Source organism: Sceloporus undulatus, chromosome 7 (assembly GCF_019175285.1).
Source record: "Sceloporus undulatus isolate JIND9_A2432 ecotype Alabama chromosome 7, SceUnd_v1.1, whole genome shotgun sequence".
Taxonomy (NCBI): Eukaryota; Metazoa; Chordata; class Lepidosauria; order Squamata; family Phrynosomatidae; genus Sceloporus; species Sceloporus undulatus.
In genome coordinates this window covers 43,802,677-43,815,440 of record NC_056528.1, presented here as the reverse complement: position 1 = coordinate 43,815,440, position 12,764 = coordinate 43,802,677, and the positions used below count along the sequence as shown (strand labels likewise).

Sequence of the window (12,764 nt, the reverse complement as noted above, 5' to 3'; positions counted from 1 at the left end):
CCTTGATTAATGGACAAGTTAGCTTTGACTTCATCCAGTCCTCCTTGCTCTTCCAGCCCCAGAAGTTTGCCTGAAGGATTAAAAGTGCTATTTGTCCCCAGCACCTAGAACTGCAAAGGCTAAGGCTCTCCCCCAGCAGCTCACCATGGGCTCCTCCGTGACCTTCTCAAACTGGATGAACCTCATTTTCCGCACCTCCCGGTCATTTGCGTGAGCTGGGCTGCCCAGCATGGCTGAGCCATTGGTGTAAATATCCTCAGTCACTGCATTCAATGGGCATGGAACTGCCTGCAAAGGCCAAAAACAAACCCAGGTTTAGGAACAATGTCCAACAGGCCCTAGGAGACACACTGAGATGGAAGCTTCAGTCTAAAGGGCAGTCCTTCTCTCTTCCCCACTTCCACCATTGCAACCAGTGTGACTCTCTTCACAGCAGCTGCTGAGACCTGAACACAGCATGCACCGCTGGGCCTGACTGCATAGTTGTCTCATGATCCATCAAAAGAATACAGCGGACCCTTGTTTTATGCGGGGGTTCTATTCCAGACTCCCCTGTGTAAAGCAAATTAGGTGCATGCTCAAGCCCCATTTAGATGAATGGGGCACACTCCCAGGGGCATGAGCCATTCATCTAAATGGGGCTTCCCATCCACATGATCGCAAGTCCACATATGGGAAGCCTGCGTATGGGGTAGGCCAACTGTATAAGGAAAGCAACCCTACATCAGATCACAATTCAGTTTCCACAGTGGGCAATCCAATTCCCAAGCGTAGCCCACTAGCTGGATTTGAGTGCAACACCACCTTCCCACTTCCTTAGCAAGAGCCCTGCCTCAAAAACTGGAATTAAGCCACCATAACTAGTAGCCATGAATAGGCTTCTCCTTCAAAGATGATGACCATCGCTAAATATTTTGGAAGAGAATTATATAAATCCTTGGTTTTAAGAAAGTGTTCCTTTTCTCTCTTTGGAATCTCCCACTATCAGTCCCAGGGGTTGACCCAAGTTCTAGTGTTATGAATGGAAGGAAAATGTCTCTCAATCATTTTCATTACACTATGCATAATTTAATAGAATCATAAAATCTTGCAGATCCATGCAGAAACACACAATTACACATTGACATAGCAGCCAGCTTTGGGAGGCATTGGTGGCTGCAATTGTTGCAAGGGGAAGGGGGGAAGAGAATCAAGCCCACTCACACAATATGACTGTCTGAGAAGTGGAACTGCAGTATAAGGGACCTATTGCATGAAGGCAGTAATGGAACATTGGTAAGATTGAGAGCCTATTGATGAGTTTTGCCCATCAATTAAAATGTGCACTACGATATTGTGTGATATATACCATCCAAAGACAGTTTTATCCCATTAAAATTCCACTTTTTAAATAGCCTTTTAAGTCCAGAGCAAAGGAGCAGGAAATGTTGTTAATCAATTACTAGAAGGGCCTTATCTCACTCCAAGGTTGCCTGTTAACTTGCAAGCTGGTTCTAAAACAATTGAGCATGTTTAAGCAGTGTTTACTGTTTAACATCTTGACCTCAAGATGGAAAAGCAGCTGTGTTTATGGGCTGCTGCCAGCTTGTGGAGGTATCTAGAGATACCATCTTGTCCACTGCCTGTTGTTGCTAAAATGGCACCATAATCAGCCAATATGCACCAATATTAGTCTTTACAAGAGTCCTAAGAGCAGAGGACTTTCTCTTTTAGACCAAACCAAAACTCATCCAATGTGGTGTCTTGGTTAGAGTACTGAACTGGGATTTAGTAGATCCAAGTTCAAGTGTCCCAATGATCTTAGCTCAGTCACTCAGCTCAACCAACCTCACAAAGCTGTTGTATAAATAACATGGTGAGGAAAGCCATATGGACTCCCTTGAGCTCCTTGGAGGAAAGTGGAAATACAAATGTAGCTAATAAATAAATTAAACAACACAATTCGGTTCCTAGCAGTGGCCTGTGTGATACTGCATGGAAACTCACAATCTGGGCCCAAAAAGCATTATTTAATATTGCCTGTCAGAGGTGAATGTTCACCTCACAATCATTTCTAGGTCAAATGAAACCACTGTTTCCCCCCATATGGCACAAAGTCAACTGATCAATTTTTTCAATAGCTTAAAAGCAAGCAAGCAAAACAAACAAGAACAGCAACTATTGATATAGCAAAATCTTAAAAAAACATTTGGAGCTCCCAAAAACTGCCAGAACTGCATTACTTCAGGATTATATACAGAGATTTGTTGATTCAGCTAATAGTTCTGTTGCTACCATGAGAGAAAAGTCAAGTCAAGCGGTTCTCAATAAGAAACTTAAACACTCACTATTACAAGCAGAATATCTGCGCATTGCAATGGGGACCTTTTGTTGTTCACCCTCACTACATAGATGCCTTAAGGTTTAGAGGGAAAACCTGTAACAGATTTACTACAGTGGTAGAATTCAAAGGTACAGCCGAGTTAGTCTGTAGAATCAATATGTAGAGCGATCTTGTAGCACCTTTGAGACTAACTGAAATAAAGAAGTTGGCAGCATGAGCTTTCATAGATGGAAGTCTACTACGCTTTGATTTTTCTGAATGAGCACGCACACAAACACACACACATTATATATACATATTTTGGTTTTCCAGGTCAAGACATTATTCAAAACAATTGTTTTGTTCACCTTCTTCAATCCCATTTCTGGCACACCTGATCAGCTACTCCTGCCCAATGTTCTGCATGCATCTTGCCAAACTCATTGCCTTTTTCCACCATTCATCCCAATTCATCTCAAGAACGATATATCTTTCCAATCAGAGCTGCCCTTTACTGTCGCAATTATAAATGCAGGTGCTCCTGTTAGAGATTAGCCTACTGATTTTACTGCTTCATTTAACTGGAACAGTTTGGCACAGTAGCCAGAACATAAATCAGAAATGGCAATCTGCAGTAGATAAGGAAGGGTTTCTCAATCCCAACGGTTTAACAACAGCAGCAACAAAAGGCCTTCTTTTCCTCCAAAATTAGATTGCCTAATTAAGAAAGCTTCAGGAAAAAACAGCAGTAGATTTGTGTATGAAAAGATAGATGTCTGAGTTTCTGTTCTGATACGGAAAACAAATTCCTAGACTGAGCATGTCCTCAGAGACACCTTGTTCCTCAAAGCTTTCTCCACCTTCCTGAGCTAAACTAACTCAGATTGGTAGTGAGTTAAAAAAGATCCCACTAGCCTAAATCCTACCCACCCTTGATGTGGAATATGATAGTTGGAATATTTACAGGGGGAAAAGAGGTGCCCTTGCAGGCATCATGAAAACCTGGGGAACTTGGTGAAGGATCATGATGGCAGATCAGCTGCTTTCCACCCCAAGTTCAATCTGCAAGATTTCCAATATAAGCAAGCAGTGGCCCTCCAAATGTTGATGGCTGGACTGTAAACTCCCTCTTATCCTTCATCACTGGCTACCCTTGCTAGGGCTGAGGATGGCCAACATCTGGAGGGTATCTGGATTCTCTGCCCCTAAATTCAAAGGATCAGATAGGAACAGGGAATGGGGGAAGGCTTCTCTTGTCCACAGTGGACAGGTGCTCCAGTCAGAGTGTACAATATCAGTCTGCATGAACCTATGGACAGTACAATCCCATTTCCCAGTTCTATAAAATCAAAGTAGAAGTTAGGGAGGACCCTGATTAGAGATGTAATAATAATAATAATAATAATAATAATAATAATAATAATTTTTATTTATATTTATATTTCCCACCTCTCCCTGCGGATCGAGGCGGGATTACAACAATAAAAACAACAATTACAAGATTAAAACTACAATGTCATATAAAATACACTCAATAAAACAATATACCATTACCAATGCAATGTATTGGTAATGGTATATTGTATGGAGTCAGAAGAACAAACTGCAAAGGACACATGTTTGAAAGCGGATGGCTGGGGAAATCATGAAATTCGTTCTCCTTTAATGGCTTTCGGATGCAGCATGCCTTCTAATCAGACCTTGGAAATGCTACTCTGTTAGACTGCATCTGTCGCAAACTCCCTGGAAACATGGCCAATGGAAGTTGTCCAACAAAATAACTTTCCAAACTCTGCTTCAAATACCTATTTATGAATCAAACTGCAAAGGAGGGCTGGTTTGGGTTTTGTTTTGTTTTTGTCCTCCTTTGCAACCTCAGTGGTATGGCGTTTTGAAGAGAAGGTGAACAGCATGCTAGTGCTCCATAGCTAGCCCCACAGTCAGCTCTAGCACTTTTCATCTTCACCAGGGACAGGTCCGTTTAAAGTGTCTTCATTTATTAATTAAGGAAAGGAGGGGAGGGGAAAGAAGGAAGGTACGACCTGATTCACAAACCTGGAAAGCAACAGACAGAGCCAGGAAATATTTTTTTATAAATACACTGCAGCTATGCACACATATACAGAGAAGGGGGAATGATTAACAAATAGAGTTTAATATTTCAGTTAATAAGCAAAATGTTTTGGTATCTGTCCTCAGTTGCTTAAAACAGAGGTATAAGTGTGTGCGCGCGCATGGATTTACTCTCTCTCACTCTCTCTCTCTCTCTCTCTCTCCCTCTGCATTTCAATAATGGCCACTGAAACTGAAGAAGACAGCAATGCCCAAATGCATCTGGTGTTTGCTCTTCCCTTCATTTGTTTAGACCTATGGTCATTAATCTTTCTCCAGTAAAACATTTCATGCCCAGTGGACCTATTGTGTCTTCAGTACTACCAGACTGTGAACACTATGTATTTAGGTATTGATCTACTGGAAATTGAATTTTAAAGTTATATAGCAGACTTATGGGATCTCCCTCTCTCTGTCCTATGGATATTTGAGCCATCCTATTCCCCACCAGTGGTGGTAGTATGTAAGCTTGTGGGATGTACTTTCAGTTGTGAGGTCCACCAGTGCTCCATTCAAGACCCAAATACTGTGCATTGTAAAAGGACCGATTCATTACAATATGTTCTTGCTCGGGAAACATCACTCTCTCCCAGCTATTGTGATCATTGCAGCTAAACAGGGAAGTCTATGAATTCTGACACAGGACATCCTTTCCCCGGTTCATCAAAAAGTCCCAACAATTCAGTTCCCATACTATAATCCTGCAAATCCCAACTCTACTTTTCTGAAGTACCAGTTGCCTGCTGTGTGAAAAAAAGCATGCTCCAATCCCACATGACTCTTACGCTCTATCTGTGCATAAGTGAAAGAAGTGAGTCTTGTGGGCCTGGAGCATGGGTGAATCCAAAGATAGGGAGAGAAGATTGCCAGAGCAGTCTTCTGTTGAGCTGCATGAGCTGGCTGCGCTGTGTTGCAATCGCTCTGAATCAGTGTTCTCCAACTGCTGCCACCCTTATCTCTTGCAGCGGAGATGCTGGCCTGGGTTCAAAGTGCCCATCAGGATAGCTGACTCAGCCCAGCCTCCTCTCTTATCGCCTATTCTTTCCTTGAAGTAGCCCATGATGCAGCTCAGGGCCAGATCTCTAGACTCAGCAAAAATTTCCCCAGAACACAGCACATTCCACCAGCTGACAGACTGGTCTGGTCAGGCTTTTCTCCCGTCACCCCCTCCCCAGCCTTCCTCCAACCTTTGCTTTTGGCTGAGGGATGGAAAGCTGAGTCTTATGATAAAGACAGACGAGGAGCAGGAAGAGCTTGATCCAGAAGAAACATATTAAAAGTACCTATGTGCAGCTGTATGCCTTAGCTCTGTACAGCTACACACTTGAGCTGTGAATACATGCTGGGCTTCGGAGGTGAATGGACACCTAACCCAGCCCCAAGTTTATCAAACTATTTTCACATGTTGGGTGCCAGAGTCTGACAACCTAGAACAGTGTTCAGCTTGAACATGGAAGCTTTGGAATAGCTGAACACTTTTAAAAGAGTCCTCTTCAAACCTTTATGCTCAATGCATGAATGTCTAACTTTTCATCTGCACCCTCTTTCAAAAGGATTCCGGTACCTAGGTACAAATCAGGAATGAGCAGGGATATTGTTATTCTCAAACATTTGAACATGTTTACATACACCCTAGTGGTATAGCCCTTTCAGAAGTAAGACCTGGGACTCATTCACACTAGAGAAATAAACCAGTTTGGAACTGGTTTATTTTCGTGACATTCGCACTTACCCCAATTGCAATCGATGCAGTCTGCAGGGGGGTCAGGGGGATGAAAAGGCCACTTAAACCAGTGCATTTGACACCAGATCCTTTAGTGGTTCTTTTTTTAAGAACCGCAACGATCTGCATCTCTGATAGTGAGAATAAGCTATTGGATTGATTTGGATTTCACTGCCACCATTCCGGAAATGGAGGCGCCTCCATTCCCATCCAAAATGGTGGCTAATCGGAACAGTGACCAGGTTTAAATGCAACGGAGAGTTAAAACGTAGTGGGAACACCGAACCGATTCTGAACAATTCTGAATCGGTGCAGAGATGCAAATCTTTCCATTCAAAAAGTACGTATGAATGACCCCTGGAATGGTCCATAAATTCATTATACTAATTAAGACCTGTTTCTGAAAAGGCCTTCCAAGATCAAATACTAAAGTATGCACAGTCTGAAATTCGAGTCCTGTCTCATGCTAAAGCATGACAGTCTGCCACTTTCTCAAAAGAGGAAGCATCTGTAGGAAGTTACAACCTCCACAGACAGCTATCAGAATGTGCCACCAAATGAAGCAAGACGCACCAGGCCAGCTCAGCAAAATTCAGCAGCAATGAAACTGTTATTAAATCTAGGAGGTGGCAAAGGGTCAACCAGTTCATGTTGTTCTGCTGTATACAGGGAAATCCTACATTGAAAACAAGCTAGCAGGCCTCCTTTAACACTCCTGGCTCCTATAGGCACATGCTACAATGGAAAGGTGAAGGGAGTGAACTGTTGTATTCCTACTCAATACAGGTGCCCAGGTAAACTAAGCTTTGGCAAATTAGTGGAGAACCTTTGCCCCTCCAAATATTTTGGACTCCACCTCCTCAAAGTCTTAACCATTATTGCTTTAATGAATTATAGGAACTGAAGTCCTATATTATTATTATTTTAATTATTAAAAAAATAATAATTAAAAAATAGCCTTGACACACTACAGTTTGGAATGGAAGTACAACAGGTGAAAGATCATGAAAAAGTTACTAGAGTCCTCAGAAGCTCCCAGCCAGCTCCACCATTCTGGAGGTTATAGTCCCAAAATGTAACCTTCCCAAGTTCTTTGCTTAACCTTAAATCCTTTTTGGCATGGCAAATGCCAACTGAGAAAAAAGATCCTTAATCTTTTCTAGCTTGACATTTGTCACTTGCATGTTTTTCTGCCCCTGAACTCTTTCAACTCTACTGTTGTACTAGATATAGGGGAGCAACAAGTATGTTTTCCATTTTAACATGTTGGGGCTTCGTTGCATGCATCTACAATTAATATTGTATGCCGTTTGTGCCTGAAGAGCTTCCATTCAGTTTTGACAGCTAATGTGACATAGCAGTGTTGGATCAGGACATAGGAGACCCAGGTTCTCATCAACTTTGTGCCATGAAACTCCAGGGCAGACCTTGAGTTAGTCTCTCTCTTTTTCTTTCTCTCTCTTTCAGTTTGGTCTACTTTACAGGGTTCTTATGAGGATAGTTGTGGAACAAGAAAGCCAAGTACACTGCCACAACCCCGTTGGAGGAAAGGTGGGATATAAATCTGCTAATTACCTTGAAAAGATATGATTTCATTAATACAAGCAGCCCTTCCACAGATGCTGGTCTCAATTAAGCCATGGTTTATTACAGTAGCCAGTTCATCCCCTTGTGGCTATCCTTCTGGCGATGAGTGGCTCTGTACAGTGTACAGTAGGCCCCTCTTATCCACGGATTTTCTATCCATGGATTCAAGCATCCACGGCTTGAAAATATTCCAAAACACTATATTTTGATTTTCTATTTTATATAAGGAACACCATTTTACTATGAGCATCCACGGATTTTGTTATCCACAGGGGTTTTTGGAACCAAACAAGTGCTACACCAGTCCAAGGATGACAGATGCATAGTCTACTTCTGGAACATGGTACAAACTGCCAACGCATACACTCTAATTGCCATAATCATCAAGCATCCAGGGTCACATCCATGCCATGTTAAGATGGCAGAGGAGGACTTTATGGATGAAGCTAATAAATGAGCAAGTAATTCTTAGGCATAGAAACACAATCACTGTTACAGAGTTCTTTCCAGCATCTGAATGCTCAGGTATAAACCTAACAATCAACACATGCAACCTGCCTCCAATTTGGGGCTGCAAAACAGCAGATTATATATATGGTTTTGAAAGGAAGTAATCGCTCTGCTATTACACAAAAAGAGAGAGCAAGATCTCCTTTAACAGCTGCAGTAAAATGCAAAGCAGTGCATTAATAGGCTCAAACATTAACAAGACCGTTCATTTCCAAGTCATTAGTTCCTCTTAAAAGACATCTTCCTGGCCCAAAGGTCACACTTCCAGAGTTTTTACTGGTTTCTCTAACAAGAGACTGGAAAGAGAGAGGGGGGGATGCCCTGATCTAGAAACAACACTTCTGATTTTGTTTCTGGCTGTTTCCAGCTATTTGTACTCACAAGGTAAAAGTGCACCATATTTTCCAATATCGGTGGGTGTTTTTTGTGATTTGCGCCCCCAAAATGGGCAGTTTTTAAACTGGAGGTTCAGGGTGCATGTTGTCCATGGGTTGCACTCACCCTTGCTCTACTGACTGGTGCAAGGTCAGGCAGAGGGATGTAAGTCTTCACTAAGTTTCTTCCTGAATGAGTAATTCCAGCAGTTTTCTTCCCACTGTGAGAAAGTTGTCGAAAACCAATTTTCAAAGACTATTCACAATTTGGGACTTTCTGAACAAAATCTGCATGTGGTCGTTTTGCACAGAAACCTGCATTTTTCTGTGCAGAAAACAGTATCTCAACGCAGAAATGGTAATTCCTGTACAGAAAATCTGGGTTTTCTATGCAAATCAACCATGTGTGAACTTTACACAAAATAAAGCCTCAATTGTAGCATTTTCTGTACAGGAATTAATATTTCTGCATTGAAATATTATTTTTCCATGCATAAAATGCTGTTTTCTTTGCAAAACAACCATGTGCAAATGTTATCCAGAGTAAGTCCTGAATTGCAGAGATTCTTCTCAGTATTCTTCTTGTCAGGTTTTCTCACTCTTTGTACAAAAAGGGGGTTTGACCATTTTCTGAATATTTTCAAATAATTTTTCCATCTCTAGTTGAGACATTAATTTCTGTGGATGACCAGTGATTTGGGACAGATTTCTTTATAATAGTCTGATGCTCACACCTGCTCCGTGATATGATAACTTTCTCCATGTGGTTATTGAACTTGTTTTTGTAAGGGGAGACATACCAATCTGTGCCCTACAGAGATGCAGACTGGGTACCTTGATAAAACTATGCCTACACTGTGCAGAAACAACTTGGATTCCAAAAATAAATGCCAGCAAATGTGGACAGAAAAGTAGTTCAGCAGGAAGCAACTGACTGCATGCCAGTGTCTATAAGTGATGGCCAAGAGAAGATGCTGTGACATCTCCCCAGCTACTATTCTCAAGTCCCCTGGACATTCCTCTTTGTTTTGTTGGCACTATGTATCCCACAACGCCTGGACTATACCCCCTACTGCCAGTTTTCAGGTAAGAGTCAGGGACCAGCCCAATTAGGCCTGGCATCTTGATATAGGATGGAACATGGGAGGTACAATCTTGTACTTTGCCTCAGGCAGCAAAATGTCTTGGGTCACTCCTGATCCCTTTAAATAGTTCTTGCCACTGCATTAACTACAGACAACTCTTCACATGGTTGCCATCCTCACACAGGAAGTCTTTCAGCCAAGTGTTTCATTCAAACAGTCATCCAAAAGCATACAACACTCTGTGATCAGACTAGACGTAAAACAGTGATACGGAAATGGTGCACTAACAGGTGCATCATGCGCAAGACCTGACAAACAGATGAACAACTCTGGCAGGTCCCTCTTACATCACCGCTTTCTGATCTGTGTGTGGAACACACCACTCAAACAAGGCACTGACATGTCAGAAATGCTTCCGCAAAGAGTAACAAAGATAGTAGTCTCCCCAGGATGCCAATCGTCGTATCTTTAATTCAAAAGAAAGAAAATTAGACATGATTGCCAAAACCAGCCCATAGATATCCTACTGCAAAGCCATCAGAACTAGATATAATGAGATATAAACTACACATCATGCAGAAGATTTCTCTTCTCAGCTTCCAAACAGTATCAAGACCAGGAATAAATAACAGGGATAGTGATGTTATCTGCTCACACGCTACAGACTTTCCTGTTCTCTCTGAGCTTAGTTGCAACCTTCACAATAGCTGGAAGGATGGATTTCTGCAGCAGCAATATACTGTTGTGAGTAATCCCAATTGCAATAGAAAGTATTTTGGAGGTGCTGGGGCTTAGATAGGTAATAGAGCAACCCCTTTCCCATCCCTCCTCCTGGCCCTCATGTTGTCTTGCCTGGCTCCGCAAGCAGCTGAATACAGCAACACTCTGCTGCTGAATAGTAACATGGATGCGAGAACTTGAAGAGCTTGTCACTCATGGATCAGGTCCAAAGCCTGAAAGGACCAAGACCCAATGCTTTCTTTCCCTCTGTTTTCCAGAGAACCATTCTAGGGCGCTGGAAGACTTTTCGGAACAGCTTTCAATCTACACAATAAGCAAGAATTGGGAGGAAAATCCAGGTAGTCTCAGAGGACTGTCAGGTGCTACTGGACCAGCGCAAGGGAGACTTTGGATCTCGGCCATAAGACTGACATTGACCAGGGCATCCATGGACCATCAAATGCAACCCCTTTGGGATGTTGTCCTCCACCTCTTGCATTAAAAAGCATTAGTCTTGATGGCACCACATCTGGGGAAAACAGTGAGTTATCAAAAAAAAACCACTGCTGCCATTATTAGATCCTGCAGAGAATCCCAGCTTGCCAGGAGACTTGCCGACTTGCCAGGTTCTGCCCCAGCCAAACGTCTCCCACATCTGTAACGGCATCGAGATTTCAGGTCCGTTGGATCCTTAGAAAGCCAACTGATCAGCTTTCTGGAGAACACAGGAGAGCATGCAAATAGTCGAAAACCCTCTCTCTCTGCTAAAACAAGAGTGAGCCCCATGTGAGTATGGTGCTACTATGTGTGCGCTCTTCTAGTGAGCATGTTTTTGGTTCATAACCCAAAACATTACGTATGAAAGCGCTCCAGGTCAGCTGGAGCAACCGAGGGTTGTCTACAAGGGATTTGCCTAACTTAGCAAATCAAGCAATGATGAAGAGCCAACATGGTGTAATGAACTGAGTGTTGGACTCTGACTCCGGAGGCTGTATTCGAATCCTGGCTCACCTATGGGAACCCACTGGGTGACCTTGAGCAAGTCACTCTCTCTCAGCCTCAGAGGATGGCAAGGGCAACCCTCCCTCTAAACAAACCTTGCCCCCCCCCCAAAACCCATGGTAGCCTCAGGGTTATTGCCATAACTCAGAAATGACTTGAAGACACACAACAACAACAATATGGTGTGGTATGGGTCAATGTAGAAGGAGGATAACACCATGAGTGACCACACTGGGTGACACCAACCCTAGAGACCCCATTGAGTGACCACTGGGCCAACTCTAGTGACCCCATTAAATGACCACACTGGATGAAGCCAATCCTAGCGGCTCCATTGAATGATCACACTGGGTGGCGCCAACCCTAGGACCCCACTGAGTGACCACACTGGGTGACTCCACCCCTAGCAACCCCATTGAGTGACCACACCCCACTGAGTGACCACACTGGGTGACGCTAACCCTAGTGATGCTATTGAGTGAGCACACTGCGTGATATCCCCTATTGATCCCATTGAGTGACCACACTGGATTAATGCAGCCCTAGCAATCCCATTGAGTGATCACACTGGGTGACACCAACCCTAGTGATGTCACTGAGTGACCACACTTAATGACGCCAACCCTAGAGACCCCATTGAGTGACCACACTGGGTGACACCAACCCTACTGATGTCACTGAGTGACCACACTGAGTGACGCCAACCCTAGAGACCCCATTGAGTGACCAAATGGGGTGACACCAACCCCAGTGACCCCATTGCCCAAAGGGACTGCGTCTCAGTGATGCCCCAACCTCTGGCCTCCCAGGGGTCTTGGACTCCATCGCCCAGAATCCCCGGCCATTGTCCAGGCATCCGAGGCTCCTGGGAATTGAAGTCCAGAGCCCCGGAGGGCTTTGCCTGTGGCCCCTTCCCTTCCCTTCCCTGCGGCCACTCGCCTCGGCCTTGGGCCTGTTGTGCAGCAGGTGCTCCAGGTAGAGGTCCGAGAGGGCGGTCCGGAGGCTGCTCTGGCTCCCGCTCTGGCCGGCCTTCAGCGTCATGGTGGCGGCTGCCTTCCTTCTCTCTGCTCCGCTACGGAGGAGCCCAGCAGGGAAAGGGCTGCAGCAGCAGAAGCAGAAGCAGAGTGACTCGGCGGCGCCTGGGATGGAGAAGAGGAGGGAAGGAGGCAGGGCTTCAGCTGGGAAGGAATTAGAAGGACGGCCCTCCAGGAGGAGACCCCGACACTGCAGTGAATGGGAGGCTGTAGAGCATCAACACACACACACTCTGGCTATGCATGCTCTGTATGTGTGCTTACACTGTATACACACACACACATACAGAGTATATGTATATTCTATGAATGTGT

The 12,764-nt window shown here is 43.9% G+C and overlaps 1 protein-coding gene across 1 annotated transcript in view; it reads right to left on the bottom strand.

Annotated features, from left to right (window-relative positions):
- Nucleotides 1-12,561, bottom strand: part of MPP1 (membrane palmitoylated protein 1) — a 29,162-nt gene extending 16,601 nt beyond the window's left edge. Inside the window, exons 1-2 of the mRNA XM_042480357.1 lie at nucleotides 12,355-12,561; nucleotides 145-288 (exon numbers count right to left, since the gene is read on the bottom strand). Coding sequence (XP_042336291.1) covers nucleotides 145-288; nucleotides 12,355-12,456 — 246 coding nt within the window. The 5' untranslated portion in view covers nucleotides 12,457-12,561. The remainder of the gene's footprint in view (nucleotides 1-144; nucleotides 289-12,354) is intronic.
- Between the last annotated feature and the right edge of the window lie 203 nt (nucleotides 12,562-12,764).